General features: G+C 38.4%; 1 protein-coding gene across 1 annotated transcript; it reads left to right on the forward strand.

Annotated features, from left to right (window-relative positions):
* Positions 1-1,058: 1,058 nt before the first annotated feature.
* Positions 1,059-19,257, forward strand: LOC311048537 (immunoglobulin-like and fibronectin type III domain-containing protein 1; the record flags this gene model as incomplete). Its single annotated transcript, XM_084061796.1, has 21 exons — positions 1,059-1,128; positions 3,468-3,590; positions 4,077-4,216; positions 5,276-5,375; positions 5,784-5,856; positions 5,962-6,148; positions 6,570-6,683; positions 6,934-7,102; positions 7,415-7,687; positions 8,040-8,324; positions 12,369-12,484; positions 13,247-13,388; positions 14,050-14,343; positions 14,730-15,032; positions 15,463-15,642; positions 15,798-15,926; positions 16,042-16,121; positions 16,929-17,121; positions 17,263-17,559; positions 18,286-18,615; positions 19,253-19,257. The coding sequence occupies exons 1-21, from the start codon at positions 1,083-1,085 to the stop codon at positions 19,255-19,257; spliced, it is 3,579 nt and encodes a 1,192-aa protein (XP_083917922.1). The 5' UTR covers positions 1,059-1,082.
* Positions 19,258-19,561: the final 304 nt, after the last annotated feature.

A 19,561-nucleotide genomic window follows, 5' to 3' on the forward strand; every position in this document is an offset into this window, starting at 1 on the left:
TTAATTGAATTCCCATGCAGCACTGAATATATTACAATTAAAAGTCTATTTTTGTTAAATGACATCAATCATTCTTACTTTAGCAAGACAGATAGGTAATGAAAAAAGTTTTAGTGACATATGAATAAAGATCTCTGCTAAAATTAAAACAGTATGAAACGTGTTTGAAATAAACATTTTTTGTTTTGTTTTAATGTAATAACATACTGTCTAAACTGTAAACAAGTTATTTTTGGTATTTTATGCTTTATTTCAGATAGTGTAGGCTGTAGAGACAGGAAGAGAGAGAGAGGAGAGACATGTGAGACAAGACAGGGGTGTGATTCAAGCCCAGGCCCTCGTGCTCACTAATAGCATGCTCTGTCACTGTGCACTAGTCACCCTGCACGCAAAGTTCTAGGTAGTCACTTGACACACTGTACATTCACAGATTAGTGTTTCATTTCAATGCTTGTTCACGAGGACCTTAAAAAAGAAAAAGGTTTTAAGGTACACCACGGTCAATGACAGGTCATGTGTCAAATTAACACTACTACTTATATGTATAATTTATTCATAATAAATAAATAAGTTTAAGTTTAAAAAAAGTATTATTTTTTAAAACTATGTCATTAACATTTTAGACTAAATTGATTAAAAGTCATACTGTGTAATATTAATTCTGTTTTGGCGACCCTCCTTGTAGCTCAGTTGTCATTACAGTGTTTGACAATATGGAACCACTGAAAAATGAATGCTGCAGGGTCCTAGCGCCCGAGGATATTTTGGAATGCAACATGTTGTCAGAAATACTCTTTATTAACGCTAAAATACATACTGTAAATCTCTGCCGGGGGCAGACACACACAATAAAAATAATGTCTAATAGTCTTTAGAGAAGTTGTCAACCACATCATGTGGAAGGTTATTGTGAAAAATATACCAGTGAAAGATTATATCAAAAATAATGAAATTAAAAGCAAAAGAAGACTTAATCAGCAGTGAGCATAAAACCAGTACTAAAGTGAAACCCTTGTGCTTTTTTCCCCATGTATTACAGACAAACAAATTGCTGAGTGCATTCAGTAATCAACGAACGCAAGATGATTAAAAGATCAAAGGACTCAGACGGGATGGCCACTGGCCAAGGTAAGTGAGATTCTCCTTCCACTACTGGCACTCAGATAGTGGTCCTCAGATATGAAGAGCAGTTTTCTGCTGCATTGATTAACATGCTATCGTCTGCATTGGGTTAGATCAACATCAGTTCCCATTCCACTTGTTTAAAATCAATCGTTGTATAGTGTGGAATGCTTAAAATTTTAACCGTCCAAACAAGACATTATTGAATGACAACGTGATTATAATACTTGATACGCCTGCATTTCTTTCCCTCATATGTAGCTTGACTGAGTCTAATAGTTCCAAAAAGCATCCTGATACTTTCCACATGACATCCAATCAGAAATATTGACTCAACACAAACACAACAAAAAGATCTATCCTACTAACAAAATAAAAGGCCCAACAGTATGTTTCATCAGCCTTATGTTGCCCTGATTCTATAGACAGGTTTCCTGTTAGTAAACATTGAGAGGAATATGACCGCGCAGCTGCGGGGGGAAGCCTATGGGTGCGTTTGGAAATTACGCACCGGAGCACACTCGCCTATTAGTTTGTATTGGCCAGTGCGCTCACTGCCGCTCAGGGCTGTATTTTCGAACGCGCCTTCCACCCCCAGGCATGCGCAGATTGCGCATTCTGCTCTGTGATGACGTCGCTCGGAAACCCGTCTATGTAATTTCATTACATTTTGAATATAATAGTTGTTTGTCTTACTCCACACATATACACATCATACAACCATAAAGTAAAAGTGAAACTTAACAATATTACTCATGTCCACTAGTGATACTTACTTTACATTGTTTCTTTTACACTACACACTATGTTGCAGGTGAAACACTAAATACTATTTTTTACATTGTTTGTCTCAAAATCATAATTGAAATCCATTGAAGAAATAGGGAACAATTGGGATAAAAGGGGGTTGGAAATCTACAGAGAAAACATTGGGCTGTAGCAACATAGGGCTGAGGAACAATAGGGTTAAAATAGAACCAGGAAGGGATTGTGCATGTGCTGACTCACAGTAGTCAAGGAGAGTAAAAAGACGAAGAAGAAGTGCAAAATGTAGATTAAATGCATTAATCCACATACATACAACTGTGTGGAACAAACACTTATTTGGAAGGTACTCCTGAGGATCCAAAAGCCTACTGGAGCATTCACCTCAAAAGGGACCTGGGACATTAGTCTGATGCTTTACCAACAACTGTCAGTGTTGCCTTTTAGGACCGTTTTCTTAATGCATTCAATCCTTATTATATTTTTTATCTTAATATGCCTTTGGCACATTCAACGTAAGTTCTAGACCAGATGCGTTGAGTGGGAATAAGATTGTCGGATGATGAACATAATAGGTTTTTGCTTTTTTCAAACACTCATAATTTAGTGATGTTTCTATTGCATTTTGCAAGTCGAAGTTTAGCCTCTGTCAAAATGTGAATTCCATGCGTTCTTATTCAGGCTAAGTCTTTCAATGGGGATTCTGTTCATTAGTTATCGTACAAAAGAGCTGGATGGTAAATGTTAGTCACTAAATCTTGAGCCTGTGAGATTTAGTAGCATTGCCTGCAACTGTTTAAATTAGCTCAAACATGGATGTGACCTGTGGAGGCCAACTGCATTTCTTTGTGCCACAGATGTTCCTCATGACTATTCCTCATCTCTGAGCTGTTATCAGCTCACGTTGTGGTTATTCCATTGTTTGCAACCCGCTGACATGAAATGCCCTATATGTGCTCCTCAAAATGTGCTTTATCAGGTCCTGATGCAGAAATTTCTGATGGTAATGAAGAAGGTAGGCTTACAGCAGGCAACCATAACTAGAAAGCCCCCCAACTGGTTTTGTTCCTGCTCCTTGAAGGCATGAAGAACTGATATCAGTTCAACTGAATCAGTTGACTCATCAACTGATTGTTGATGAGTTGATGTACATAAGAGCGTACAGTTTTGGGTGTGTGATATGCAGGAATATTCCTACATATCTGTACAGTGTTGGCATGAATATACACATACAAGGAAAACCTTTATGGGAATAACTATGTTGTTAAATGATGGCATTGAAAGGTTTGTATTTTCTAATACATCATGAACATGAAATAAATAATACCCATATCCATGAACATCATGAACATGATATAAATAATGCCCATGTGTATCCATGGGTTTTATGTACAGGTCTGAAATACAATGAATAACATTAAACATTCTAATATATCTTGTATTAGAATGTGTTTCAGCATGGTTGATGTGGGTGAAAGTTCAATGCTAAATCAACAGAATATATAGAAGTGTGGGATGCTGTCAATTTTCTTCATCTTTTTTTAACCGTTAATAAGTAACATTTTAACTTCTTTTCACAGTGGAGATCAAAAAGAAATCTAGAGTCCCCGGGGTTATGATCGTACAGTTTGTTGAGACGATACCGGAGGGAAAGAACCATCCTGACTTCACCCGCAAGCCAATTGCTCTGACCATCCAAGAGGGTACGCCTGAGGAAAATGAATCACTGTATAAATTAATGATTTTAAATGTTCTCATATGACAAGGTTTTCATACTGTGCATTATCCTAGATCCAGAGTCATAATGGGCAACTGTGGTTCAAATGGGGGAAAAGCGAAAGGGAACTCGGGCCTGTCATTTAATCTCTGGGCTCCAGCAATTTAAACCAAGCAGAATGATGTATAAGCCAATTGACTCAATTTTAAATTGTGAACAGGGATTAGGTGACTAAAACCCCATCCTGTTAATCTTATGGGGATTCCTCTGCAAATATGGTGTGCACGAGTAAATGCAATTTCAAAAAGTTATATGGTACAGTAGGTATGAAGATATCCTCAGCCAGTTAGACTACAATGTATACATACAGTATGATTTTCAATGTGGTGAAGGCCAACCTCAAGTAACTTCCCATCTGGGACGCGATTCATACCAAGTGAAGTGACTCCGTTTTATTTGTTATTTTATACAGGCAAATTTGCATTCTTTAAAGCCATTGTTAATGGTGATCCAACACCCTCTGTAACATGGACCAGAAATAATGGAGATGTGTCTGACACAACAAGATACGTGTCCAAATATGACGACGTAAATAATGAGCATCTATTTGAGGTAAGTGATAAAGTACGGCATGTCACTCATCAGTAAGACGCTATGGTTTCCCAACAGAGGTACAAAAATGGGAGACAGAAGAACGTTTTAGAGGGAGAAAGAAAGCGAGACAAAGAGAAGAAACAGATAAGCAAATAAATCCAATTTGTCAATGACAGCCATTTGATTGGGACAGTGTTGCTCAGTTCTCTAGCTATCCCGCTGGATCACTCCTACAGTATCCTGTGCATTCGTTCTGCCCCTTTCTCTCTGTCTGAACTATATGCTAAATGTGGATTTGGACAGCTCACTCAAGAGATCAGAGCTTTGTGAAAGGGGTCAGAACCTGCCTGTTCCCATTATCTACAACATAAATTCACTACTCAAGCATGAAATAAAATAAAAAAGCATAGTTTAGTAAGGCCATCTACCAAGCAAGCAATGAACAGTGATTTTTCCTGTTATATTCTGGTCTGCTCATTTGCAGTCCCAGTAAGTTCTACAGAATAAGGGGCTGATCACACCAGACACTGCTTAAGCCTCTGTGGGCATCAGTTTGTAATTCATTTTGTTTGCTTTTTGTTGAATTGAGAGGCCACCCTTCTGTCCCGAACAGAGAAGAAGAACAACAATGGCATTGAACATGGTGAAAAAGTTGGCTGTGGCCGTTGCTTCGTACATTGTATGATTTTGTTGCTTTCAAAAAGTAGCTAAGAAAACGTCAGTGAACCGGTGAACGGGCAAAGAGATTACCCCAGAGACAATCCTATGGGCGTGACAGGTGTGTATCTGGTTGAAGGCACTGCCCACGGTGCTCCGCCAAAAAGCGCTAAAATGCAAAATGCGGCACTGGGAAAGGAACATTACAGCATGTCTTCACCATAGAAATGCATGCCAGAAAGGCACTGGCCGTTCAAAGATTCTTCTGTGGACATGGCCCCATATTGTTTACATAATTACGTTGTCACACTATGAGAAAGACTGACAAGATAACTTCATACTGCTCAATTTATATATCTGTAATGTCCCCATTCACTTGTTTAATTTGCCCTTTGAGTGTTTTCTCCTTTTTTTCTCCAGATGCAAAATGTTAAACCAGATCAAGCAGACACCTACAAATGCATTGCCACAAATGAATATGGGAGAGCAACTGTAACGGTTGTGCTGAATGTAATTGCAGGTAGAACTGTTTCCTTGCTAGATGTCCGCAATCCACACACTGTTGTATGCTCCCATTGTAAATGTATCTAATTACCAACAAGTTGATGTTTTGAGCGTCTTATCTATTCCTCAGACAAATGCTTACTTGCTAGGCCAATAACAATGTTATGTTATTGTGATTGACTGAGAGTTCTTAGTGTAAAGGCACCATAATGAAACATTCCAAAAGTGGATCCCAGATTTCATCCAATTTAAATTATTTTAAATTATATGCAATTCATGTGAAATCAGAAATGCAATTCTACACCCAGCTTGCCTGGGTTACAATTATTCTAATAATCATCACTTAGAACTCTCTCTTGTATACCATTGTTTAATCATAGTGTAGGTTACACTGTAAAACATGTCCTCTTTTTTCTCCTTTTAGTTGGTATGAAAAAGGGAGTAAACAAGGAACCGCAAAAGACAGAAGACTTTAAGAGGGTACTGAATAGGAAAAGGTGCTGCTATAATGTATTTATATTTTACTTTTAGACATTCATTTGATACATTTTATGCTATTGTGCAAGGATATGCAATTGATGACATGTTATTCTGACTTACAGTAAGGTCCGTCCCAAATTTGAGAAAAAAGACAAAGACGAGTTAGACCCAAAGTTCTGGGAGATCTTGCTTAGTGCCGACAAGAAGGACTATGAGAGAGTCTGCACAGAGTATGGAATCACTGACTTCCGCGGGATGCTCAAGAAACTTAATGAGATGAAGAGGGAAAGGGAAGAAGAGCAAGCAGAGGTTTGTCATTTATACATTAAGAGAAAAACATAGCATTGTGTATTGTATTCAATGTTGACACAATTATATTTCAGTAATCGTAAAAGTCCTTACTCACCGTTGTTTTCATGTGATTAATTCATTTCAAAACTGGTGTTTATGTCATGAGTAGTACATTCACATGCGGAAACTGGTTATTTTGTTTATTTTATACAGTATTTTACTATGAATAAAATAATCAACCTGTATGAATCAACAATATTTATAGTTTGATGCGATCATGCAAAATATTTGTCAACATACTTTTGTATCATGTATTTGTTATGCCCACGGTGTGTAAAGACCTTAATAGTAATCATGTATCTTTAAAAGAAAAGGAAAAAATCTTTTTTAAAGACTATTTAAAACAGTACTTTCCTCCCTTTTATTGAATATCTTTCAGTTTGTCAAAAGCATTTCTAACCTGAAACCTGTCGATGTCAACGCAGACGGCACAGCATCCTTTTCAGTTGACTTGGATCTCATTAACCCAAACAGTACCATATTTGTGTACAAGGTAAATCTGTCAATTATGAATGCTTTTGAAACATGCAACTCATTTAACTTTTAAATAAAAATTGTTGCTGTTGGAATAATAATCTCTCAATGCAGTCTAAAGATGATTCTGCCTGTGACAACATGAATATTACACCCCCTCCCTCTCTTCCTTTCATTTGAATGGTGCATTGCCTTGCAACTTTATTTTCCAAGAGCATTTTAATTTTCCGCTTTCAAAGTAAATGGCATTGCCTGTAACTCCCCCACAGGATGGTGAGATGGTAGCATGCAGCAGAGAGGAGGCAGAAAAAGCGAAGCACATCCTCAATCAAGTAGGCAATAAGTACGTTTTCAGCATCAAGGACCTCCTACCAGATGATGCAGGGTTGTACCAGATGGATGTTGACGATGTCAATGTATTTTCAACAGATTTCAAAAGTAGGTTCTGCACTTCACTCAGGCTGTGTGAATCGCCTTAAAGCCTGAGTTGTACTTAGTTAGTTGCACAGGTGTCATGCACTGGAAATAGCCAAATTACAAGCTCATGATGCTTCACAGCATGACACGTTGTGAGCTTTTAGATTTGCTCTTTTCGGTGCGTGACGGATGTGTCCAACCAAGTAAAAATCAGGCTTAACATTGTCCTTTTGTTGGCCTAATATGAAGTCTATTGCTTTTAACACACTTTGCTATTGATAGTTCAAATTCTGAGTCTAAATAACCAAGTCTGATTAACAATATTATTTTCAGTTCCTGTGGTGGATTTCTTAGTCAAACTTCAGGAAGTGACGGCAACAGAGAGAGAAGATGCGGTCTTCGAATGTGTTCTTTCAAATCCCTTCTCCAAGATTAAGTGGTTTGGCAAGAATTTACCACTGGAACAAGACGACAAATATGACATTGAGGTTTCAGAAGACAAGCTCATTCACAGGCTGGTGGTCAAAGACTGCATGATAGTGGACAAAGGCATTTTTTCAGCCTGTGCAGGCATAAAATCTTGCAATGCATGGCTCATTGTTGAAGGTAAGTTACACAACATTCAGCAGAAACTGTATAGTGTTTGATCATGACATAACATAATTGATAATGGTACATAATGGGGTAAGAACAACTGATAATCGGATGATAACGATGACAGAAATGTTTTTATTGTATTACGATATGGCTTAGTTAAGGCAAATGTATACTTTATCACGTGACTCGTGGCATTCACTTGACAAAAGCGATGTATTTTCATATTAAAAAGGTTAACACCTTTTTAATTTGTATTTTAAAAGAAAAGTGTTCTCAGTTGAAAATACAACAAAGGGGTTGTGGGTATCAACTAAGCTGTGGTGTGTTCCTCAATACATGAACATCTTTCTGCATTATCCAGCTGACAAAAGTGCACAAAAGGGCAAAAAGACAGCAAGAAAAACGACACGGGCAGGCGGATCTGGAGCGGACGTGCAAAAGATTGCTCAAGAGCAACAGGCAAAACTAGAAAAGGGGAGAGAGGAGAGGAAAGAGCAGATTCAAGCTGCGAAACAAGCTGCTGCAGAAGCTCCTGCACCAACTCCTGAAGATCCTGCTCCTGCCACCCCACCTACTGCTACTCCAACTACGCCCCCTGCATCTACTGAAGCTCCAGCTACTGCTCCAGCTGAGGCACCAAAAGATGGTAAGTAAGAACACCGTTACTCATTAAGTAACGTGTTATATGCCCAAACACGTGTGGAGCATAATGCTATACTTTGCAATAATAATAATAAATTAAGGATTTAATTAAAGGTAGGGTAAGTGATATTTTTGGGTTAAAACAAAAAGTATTTTTTTTAAAGGTTAAAGCACTATATTCTGATAGTAATCATTGCTATAGAGTGTTTGTTCAGTAACAGATGTCTCCCTGTCTCTCCAGCGCTTTAATAAACAGAAAATACATTTTCCGGTAGGTGTCAAAATCTCAGCCAATCAGGAGAAAGTACCCATTTTTAAGCTTCATTCCAGTTCTAATTTTGCATGCTCATTTCTTAGTGTCATCACTTCCAATTTCACTTGTTTAATCTATATCCTGATTGAGATCTCTATCCTGATTGGATAAAATTGGAAATGAAACTGAAACTGAAACGAAAATGCATTTTCTGTTTTATAAAGAGCTGGAGAGACATGGAGACTCCTTATATGGACAGGACACTCTATAGTAACGAGCACTATCAGAACATAGACCCATTTTGCAATTATTTGAATAATTGCAAATCACTTACCCTACTTTTAATTCAATGTATTCAATTAAATGATTATTGCTCTCAGGATTTCTTTGTGTCAAAGACCAGACTATATACAGTCCAACATACCTGGCAAGACTTTATCGCAAATAAAGCTGCCAGCAAGTTTTACCATTCTCTATGGTTCCATAAGATTGCACATACAGTACATTACCATCATAACTGTTGTTTATTAACTTGTATAAATGTGTATAAATTATTCATTTGCTATAGTTATATGTATTTGTCATATAATATTTCTGGGGAAGGGAGGAGGTCCCTAATTTTCAATCTAGTTAGTATGATAAATATCCTTGTTTATGGCAGCTTCATTGATTAATTTTGATGATCGATAGGTAAAAGTGGAGCATCAGCAGTGAGTATAAAGGGTTCGGATCCACAGGTTGTGGATGTGGTTAGCAGTGGTAAGAAACTTCCACCAATGTTTTAACCACTGCATGGATATCATTCTGATTCTGAATATGAAAGCCATTTGAGATATAATGGCTTCGGAAGTCAGTGTGTTAGTCGTAACTCTGTTCACGCAGCAGAATTATAGGCTTCAAAATGTTATGTTGTTTATTAACTTGTACAGTAAATAATAATAATACCGGTAATAGTAAAGTATAAATTAGTCATTTGCTGCTATAGTAATATGTATTTGTCACATAATATTTCTGGGGAAGGGAGGAGGTCCCTAATTTTCAATCTAGTTGGTATGATAAATATCCTTGTTTATGGCAGCTTCATTGATTAATTTTGATGATTGATAGGTAAAAGTGGAGCATCAGCAGTGAGTATAAAGGGTTCGGATCCACAGGTTGTGGATGTGGTTAGCAGTGGTAAGAAACTTCCACCAATGTTTTAACCACTGCATGGATATAATTCTGAATATGAAAGCCATTTGAGATATAATGGCTTCGGAAGTCAGTGTGTTAGTCGTAACTCTGTTCACGCAGCAGAATTATAGGCCTCAAAATGTTATGTTGTTTATTAACTTGTACAGTAAATAATAATAATAGTAAAGTATAAATTATTCATTTGCTGCTATAGGTATATGTATTTGTCACATAATATTTCTGGGGAAGGGAGGAGGTCCCTAATATTCAATCTAGTTGGTATGATAAATATCCTTGTTTATGGCAGCTTCATTGATTCATTTTGATGATTGATAGGTAAAAGTGGAGCATCAGCAGTGAGTATAAAGGGTTCGGATCCACAGGTTGTGGATGTGGTTAGCAGTGGTAAGAAACTTCCACCAATGTTTTAACCACTGCATGGATATAATTCTGAATATGAAAGCCATTTGAGATATAATGGCTTCGGAAGTAAGTGTGTTAGTCGTAACTCTGTTCACACAGCAGAATTATAGGCCTTAAAATGTTAATATGTTAAGAACATATTAACATCATTAATATGTTGCTGTTAACCCATTTAGACCTGAGGTCGATTCTAAAAACGTCTTCTAAATCCTGACCTAAGTTTTCTGAAAATATTAAAATATTAATTCAAAAATGACTAAAAATGTATGTTGCTATATACTGTACATAGCAACGACAATCCCAAAAGGGGTTCCTGGAATTAAAGGTAAAGTAACGAATAGGGGTTCCACGCCTAAATGGGTTAAACTGCTTACTCCATAGTGCTTAAACATAATGCTTTTCTGTAATAAGGCACACAGAAAAGCATTGACGAAACTTTTCACAACTTCTTATAACTGCTTATGTAGTTATAAGTACTGTATATAGGATAGGCTACTTAGAAGCGATATACATAGCCACTAACTGCTAACTGATCACTGACAGGTAATTGTGATAGGCCTAAATAAGCAACAGCAGATGGACTTTCAGGATGTGGTAAAACGGATCACAATAATTTCTAACATGCTTGAGGGGATCCTCATACTGTACATAGACCTTTGGCATAAGGGGAGAAATTATAATGCTGTTGCTGGTGTCACAGGGCTTGTCCAATCGGGTACAGAGGCAGAACATGGTAAGCCATGGAATGGGATGAATGTAATAATAACATGAATTATGGAATAATCCAGGAAACAATTAATACAGCAGTCTAATAATTTGTTCATGGAATATCAATGGCTAGGCACAAGACTAACTTTTTTAACAAGACTTCAATTTAAACCCATTCACCACAATCCTTATAGAACTGACGCCCTTTACTTCTGTGATTGAGAAGGTGGGGGCGAAATAAAATGATTAATTAAATAATGAATTCCCAGAGTGAAGGTGAGTTCTAATTTCAAATTAACTATCTAATGTCAATACTGTACACTGAAGAACCACAATCCCCAAGTAAGTATGCTGACATTTGGAATGGCTTTCTGTGTTACTAATCAGGATCAGAATTTCGGGCCCAATTCGAGCTCAACATATAGTGCTAGAATGCATAGTGAAACGCATAAGCAATACATAACAGAAATTACTATAAATCATTAATATTGTTGATCAATATTGTTGTCTACTAAGTCTACTAAGGCAGTAGTTCTCAACCTTTTCAGGCCGTGACCCCCCAAAATAATCATATTTGAACTGGGGACCCCCCACCCTGACAGGCTCTTGGAATTGTAGGAGTTGAGGCATTACATTTTGTTTGACTCGGTTCCACAGATAAATAGTGAAAATCCACAGATAAATATTGTGGAAATAGCAGATACAAGCTTGTACATCATAATTCAACATTTTTGCTTCTTCTTATGTTATTTTACAATTTGGCCAATGTTTTTACAGTTTAGTTTGTTGATTACTTTTGATGCAGTAATGTTTTCTTTTTCTTTTCTTTCCTTATTTTTTCTTTTATGTATTAAAAAGGTCTTAAAAGTCCTTAAATTGTCACTTTACTATCATCTGGGGTCCCCCAAAATCATGTGGGGACCCCCCTGGGGATCCTGACCCACAAGGCTGAGAACCACTGTGCTAAGGAGCAGCCCCTAGCCTATAGCGGCTTCTTCTTACACCCAAATGGAAATGTTGGCCGAAAGGTGGCGCTAGAAGTAAGGCCATGGGTCACAACAATCAGTAGGGTTCATCCTGCAAGATGCCTTAAATTATGAGATATCTTGTGTGCAAGTGAAATAGCTAATGGTGGTACAAGAGGAAAGCCCATTAGGTCCACACATTCAACAGAGGTTGAATTCCACCGCAATCCAGCCAGTAGTTTTCAAGACATCTTGTTTTGAGAGTAAAATGTGTGCAAGTGAAAAAAACTTGCCTACTGGTAGTGCTAGAGGAAAAGCCACTGGTTTGCCAAAATCAATAGGTATCATTGGATCATGAAGGTGCAAATTCCAAGGCATTCCAGGCCAGATATCTTACTTGTAATTATAAGATGAAAATAATTAAATTAAGCATGTTTTGGTTATTTCTAACTTATTTGAGCTTTAAAGTGATGCTCATGAAAATCAAAAACAGAGTGTAATTGTTTATTTCTTTCCTGTCACATAGAGCCTGTAATTACAAGTGGACTATCTGATGTCTATGCCATTCGTGGTCAGCCTGCTGAACTTGTCGTTACGATGAATACTGATGCTAAGGGGACCTGGTTCAAGGATGGGGAAGAGGTATGGTTTAATTCATCTCCATACTAGCTTTTTGCCTTTACATTTAATGTATCTACAGTGCATCTACGTTCTTCTGATAACCCTAACTTACAATATGCAACGTCTAAATAAGCCTAAATAGATTATTCAATCACCAAACTTAAAACACTAGAAAACTGTCGACCTCTGGATCCACATGGAAATGGCATATGTGGAAACTCAAATGTGGATCTCAGACCTCATGTGACCAGCCTGTAACATCAATCATCTATGACGTCAGTGTTATGACGTATCTATGGCATATGACTCAAAATCTGGACAAGGTTTCAGCTCAATTACAGCCCCATTATTAACTTCTAATTAGAAAATGTAAGCTGAATATTTCAAAAAGTATTTTAAACAATTGTCAAAGAAAATTGATTAGGTACCTCTGTGGCCTACTGGCACACAATATTTAGTTTTACAATAGCAGTTTGTGAGCTTAGCTCTGGAGACACACACACACACACACACACACACACACACACACACACACACACACACACACACACACACACACACACACACACACACACACACACACACACACACACACACACACACACACACACACACACACACACACACACACACACACACACACACACACACACATGCCCTAAAAAGTAAAAAAAACAAAAAAACAATAGTAAGACCTGCAATCACCAGGTAAAGCAAAGGCACAACTTGGTATTTGTTACATTTGGTTAATTTAGACTATGGGTTATCTCTTTGTCTTACCAGTTAACTTCCAAACGTGGTGCCAGCATTACCCAGGATGGAACTTCACACAAGCTGACAATCAAAAGCTGTGACGATGATCACTCAGGACTCCATCGTTTTGTGTCAGGAGTACAAAGTACTGAAGGAAAGGTCATTGTTGGAGGTATGACATAACAATAACACCATTAACAAGAAAAGTGTGCTCCGGCCTCACAGGTCTCTGCCAGGCCTACCCAGGGCCCGCAAACTTTGGTCATAGTCACTTGGAATGGGAGTTTTGGTCAGTAGCAAAATTTGTGTTTTGAAGGAAACAGACTTTGGGTAGAACATTTTATCTGGCACAAATAGGACCTCCTGGTGGCGCTATAACAGGGCGATATGATACATTTAGTAGAGGTTTTTACTTGGCCTCCAAGTAGTGTGCGTGCACAGTTTCATGCCGATCAGTCCAACGGACAATATCTGACTACAAGTCTTAGGAATAAATTATTGGGTGACACACGCTGCGCAGAGCACTTTTATGCCACGGAGATCAGTCTGCTAACCGGGCGTGGATAGGACTGATCTATGGCTGTGTATTTGGAAAAGATTAAATGTATGTAACATCACAGACATTCTAGGGCTAAGCTGCTCACCGACGGACCAACGGACGGACGGACAGACACACACAGGACTGTCTCGGCCACAACTTTGGCCTGGCGGAGACTACAATAATAGGCTGTTTTGTGCATTTCTCTTTCATCTATCCAATATCCCAGCAGAAAAATCACATAATAATTGTTCGCAAATGCATTCATCTGATCAAGCACTTTTTTGGTTCACAGACGTACCTGAATTTGACCCAGATGATCTTCACAAGTTCTCAAAGCCGGTGATAGTTAAAGTGGGACAGACTGCCACTTTCAAGATGCCATTTCCTACTCAGGAGTCCTTGGACGTCAACTGGTTTAAGGATGGCTCTCAGTTGAAGGATGGAGGAGGAGTCAAGATGATAAAGGAATCCAACCACAGCCGGCTGCTGTTTAGAGACTGTCTGCGTACGGACTCAGGGGTGGTCAAGATCCAACTCACAAACCCATTTGGGACCGTGGAAGCCACCTCTCAGCTTATTGTCATTGGTATGAAAATATAGGCAGATAAAAACAAGATTTGTGGTGATAAAAGTGCAAAAGCAATTATTGCGTTTTATCCACTTAAAACCTATATACTATACTTCACTGAACGGGGTCACCCAGGGATCAATACTTGGTCCCCCTTCTATTTTTGTGTAGAAGTATATATATACACTTCTACACAAAAAAAGAATTAGCCCATCTACAAGCTCCCAACATGGTGCAGCATGACGTATTGTGAGATAATTCTGTTATTTTTGCTGAATGTTCACCTATTATGACCAGAATATGGATGCTAGGGTTCATGTGGTTAATATTAGATTTACTGTCATCATTCCTCAAAAAAATAATAAATAAACAAATGCCTTTTAATGCCATGTTTCCCAAAACAGACAGGCCAGGTCCACCAGACGGTCCAGTGGAACTGGTTGAAACTTCGTCTTCCATGATTGAGATTAAGTGGAACCCCCCTAAAGACGACGGAGGCTCCGCTGTCACCAACTATATCATAGAACGACAACAAACAAACCAAAGTCAGTGGACGAAGCTTGGAGATGTCACAGCCGACGAAACCAACTACAGAGACAGAAATGTGACCCATGGCAAAAAGTACAACTACCGGATCTATGCTGAAAACTCAGAGGGTCTCAGTGACTCCCTAGAAACAGAAGATGCATTTATGGCTGGTGTGCTGGGTAAGGCAAGAATTCTGATTATGCATTCCTCAGTGGGTCTAATGTTAATTTGTTCAATGATGTTTGTAATGAATGAAAACTGCCTCAGGATAGGTTTCTGGTACGCGTCAAATCATTTATCACCTACAGTAAATGATTTAGCCAGCGTAGAGGGACACATGTTTACATCTGGCTGCAATGCTGTTGTAAAATGCTGTTCCATCCCCTATACAGAAGACCCACAGTTTACAGCACTATCCACATATTTGCTCCAACCCCACCAGGAACTTTATGGAAAATCCTGAATGACAAAATCAGTGCTTTAGTCGTATAGATGGATAAAACATAGAGAGACAATAATCTTAACTTCACAATAACTTACAGTGTACTGTAGTCACTGAATGTCACACAAACACCTATCTTGTTCATTTCATTTCTCATAATTCCTTAGTACTGTCTGGCCCACCCGGAGCCCCGAACGTGGTCAGTGCCTCGAAGACCTGCGTCAACTTAACCTGGACACGTCCAGAGGATGACAGAGGAGAACCAATCATTGGTTACCAGTTGGAGAAGCGCAAGAAAGACACAAACCAGTGGATTGCCATTAACCCCCTGAATGAGCCTATTGAAGGTCTGTCAGAGGGGATATGACATATGTTGATTTGATTACAGGAGGATGGGGGTGGTGGCAGAAAACAAATTTCCTCTGTATTTGGTGAAATGGGATGTCAAAACGCATCAGTGTTATGAATTAAAAAATGTCCTTGTCATACATGTTATCTTCAGGTGAAAGCTATGCAGCTAAAGAAGTCACAGAGGGATCAGAGTATGAATTCAGAGTTGCGGCCATCAATAAGTCTGGTGCTGGAGATCTAAGCCCTCCTTCCAAGATGGTGTGTGTAAAGAATCCTAACAGTAAGTAATCAACAGGCCTGAGAGTGTCCTTACAGTTTATGGTTAGAATTCATGATGATTCATGTTCTCTAACAGATGTGTGTGTGTGCGTGTGCGTGTGCGTGTGTGTATCCAGTGAGACCTCGTTTTAAAGATCCAGAGGATTTCATGGTTGTCAGAGCAGGGACTACTGTGCGCGTCAAAATAAACTATGAGGTATGTATACAGTAGATGCGTTCTCCCAAATCCCACAATTTTAAAATGACCCAATATTTTATCCATACATCACCATGATGGTAAGCTGAGCAGTTGTTGCTATTCTTAAGATAATTTTCTAAAGCATTTGTAAACATTCCTTGAAGTTCTAACAGATTATAGATTACATTACTATTGCCATATACAGTATGTCATGGTCTATTCACAGTTATTTTTAGATTCATGTCAATGTTGACTAAACATTAATGAATTGAACATGAATTTTGTTAACATATTTCAATCTTTTCTCCAGAGACTATTTTTGGACTTTTCAAATCAATACACACTTTAAAAATGCATTAAAACTCAATGATACGGTATTTGACAACACACATTTGATTACCTATTTCAAGCAAGTTTCAAGTCTTTGACTTCCATACTGTACTGAAAAGAATCAAATCCGATGGCTTCCTCAAAAAACTAACAAATATTATTCTTGGAAAATGGTCAGCACAGCAGTAATGTCAAGTATAGTGCAAGTCATGGCCAATGCCCTAAACCGACCCCAGCCATGGTCCTTTCAACTGTTTGAGGACACCGATGCGACATTTCAAGTTAGTTGTAAAAGTAAACTGCATATTGCCGTCTTCTCCGCAAAAAGAATATCGATCATGAATTAGGCCTACAGCTGACAAACTGCAGTCTGTCAGTCTGTGAATTTATTTTTGCATTAAAGTCAAAATGTTCAAGAAATGCCAACATCAGTAATGAAATTGATGTGATGGGAGCCTCATGTTTTATTTAATTGTATTATATTGCCATCTTCAGGCGGAGCCTCCACCAGAGATCACTTGGTTAAAGGACGATGAGCCTGTATCCCCCTGGATAAATGTTATCAACACAGAGGGAATGTCACAGCTTGCGATCCCCTCATCAAAGCGCTCTGACACAGGCATATTCACTATAAAGGCCAAAAACTCATCGGGCGAAGCCTCATTTGACATTGAGGTCAGAGTCACAGGTAAGAAAAAGACACAAACAGTCAATCAACTCAAATCTTAATAAAGGCCTAGACTAAATAAAACTAGTTTGGGGTCAATAGTCAATTTATGGATTCCTTTTTTTCCCCTCAATAACAACTAAAATTTCCACTTGTCACTAGACGAACCCAAGAGCCCAGGTCCAGTAGCGCTAGAGCAAACTGTCCAGGGCAAAGTAGTGATATCCTGGGCCCCGTCTCCAGATCAAGAGTTGGATGATCGCCTGTACTATGTGGTGGCTGAACACAACTCAACCACAAGGAAGTGGAATAACATAGGAGACCGCCTCTATACCAACACATTGACAGCCATCAACATTGAAGATGGGAGAGAGTACCATTTCCGCGTCTTTGCCAAGAACGACATGGGCCTTTCAGATCCGTCCAATTCACCAACATGGGGTGCGAACAGCAACCGAGGTGAGTCATTTACTGTACCTGGGTCAAATACGTTTGAAGAATCAAACCAAACCATTACTCTAGTTTTTGGTGTTGCATAACTAAATAACATTGCACCTATTCAATTAAAGGTAGGGTTAATATATTTTTTTCTAAAACAAAACGTTTTCTTTTGTTAAAAAGTGCCACATGACGTCTTAGACGTCACGTGGCCTGAGCGCCCTGAGCGCCACGTGACGTCATGGAAAAAAAAAACTTTTTTTTTTTTAGAAAAAAAATGTTCAGAAGAAAGATATCATGATTTGAAAATATTCTGCTCCATTCACTCTTTGTTTAACTTCTTACTTAAAAAGGCTGTATCTCGGCTCCTAAGCACTTTTTTTTAAGGATGAATTTTGGCTGTGGCACTCAGAGCCAAATGCCATAAATAAGCTGGGCACTGAATGAGTTCAGTGAATTATATTCTGATAGTACTCATTGTTATAGAGTGTATGTTCAGTAACAGGGGTCTCCCTGTCTCTCCACCTCTGTAATAAACAGACATTTTCAGAGGGGGTTGCAAATATCAACCAATCAGGAGAGAGTACCCATTTATCGGCTTACATTTTGTACTGTTCCAGTTCCAATTTTGTTTGCTCATTTATTTGTGTCACCACTTCCAATTTCACTTGTTTGATCTGCATCCTGTACAAGTTCAGAATACAGCGCCATTTAACACCATCTTTGATTTTGTCTCCCCTTATATAGTTCCACTGGCATTAATTGGAGGTAGCAGCTCAACGGCAGTCACTTTCGAGAGATCCCCATCCATCCTAGTCCCATTGAAAGTTCACACACCACCTAAAGGCTATCAGCTGTACATGACATGTGCTGTCCGAGGGACCCCTCTCCCCAATGTGAAGTGGTACTTGAATGATGTCTGCATTAACTCGGACAAAAACTACTACATCACCAATGCATATGGCATTTGCTCCATCTCCATAATCAGAGTCAGACAGGAGGACAGTGGCGAATACAAAGTCGTCGCAGTCAACTCCCTTGGCCACGCAGAGTGCTCCACCAAGCTTAAAGTCAAAGGTAAGGTTTTGACCCATTTGGACCGGGAAAGAATCTGTGTCATTTTTAGATCTCTTTGGCTATTGAAAAATAGCAGATCTACAAGCTCATAGCACGGCACCGAGTGCCGCGCTATGAGCTTGGAGATCTGCTATTTTTGAAAAATCTCGAAAATTTGTGCAAATCTTCGAATATATATATATTTTTTAAAGGAACATTTGTAACTCAAATCTTTGGTTTTGGGGATTCTACAAATGTCTTCTAAATCTCTAACAGTTTAAAAAATATGTCTTTATAATATCAGTGGTTCTTAAAACCTTTTTCATGTCAAGGACCACCCAAAATTATATGTATTTGGCAGTGGACCCCCATCTCAAAATAAAGAATATATATATAATTCAAAGATTTACACAAATTTTCACGATTTTTCAAAAAATAGCAGATCTACAAGCTCATAGCACGGCACTCAGTGCTGTGCTATGAGCTTGTATATCTGCCATTTTTTAATAGCCCAAATAAATCTTAAAATGACACAGATGCGTCTCCGGTCTTAATGGGTTAATTAAAACCTGGCTTCTACGATCAATTGTGTCTTTTTTCGTTCTTTTTTAATTAAACATATAATGCTAATGTCATCTTTCTTTTGACTTCCCCACAGATTGAAAACAGCATGAAGAATTGCTTCAGGCCCACTATATCTCTCTCCTGTTGGGTTTATTTAGGAGACAGATGAATGTTTTAATTTAACGCATTAGTGACATAGAATGTTTGTAATTAAAACAGTACTATATCAAACCATCCAAATACCCACAATGATCTCACATCTTTGCTAAATTGTTCTATAAAAATGTAGAATATTATCTCCATGATGAGAAAAATCATGCCTGAGGAAGGTCATCAGCAGTGGTGGAACTAAATAAATGTACTCAAGTACTGTACTTGAGTAAAATGTTGAGGTATTTTTTAC

Source organism: Gymnoscopelus microlampas, assembly GCF_963454915.1.
Source record: "Gymnoscopelus microlampas genome assembly, chromosome: 7".
Classification (NCBI taxonomy): domain Eukaryota; kingdom Metazoa; phylum Chordata; class Actinopteri; order Myctophiformes; family Myctophidae; genus Gymnoscopelus; species Gymnoscopelus microlampas.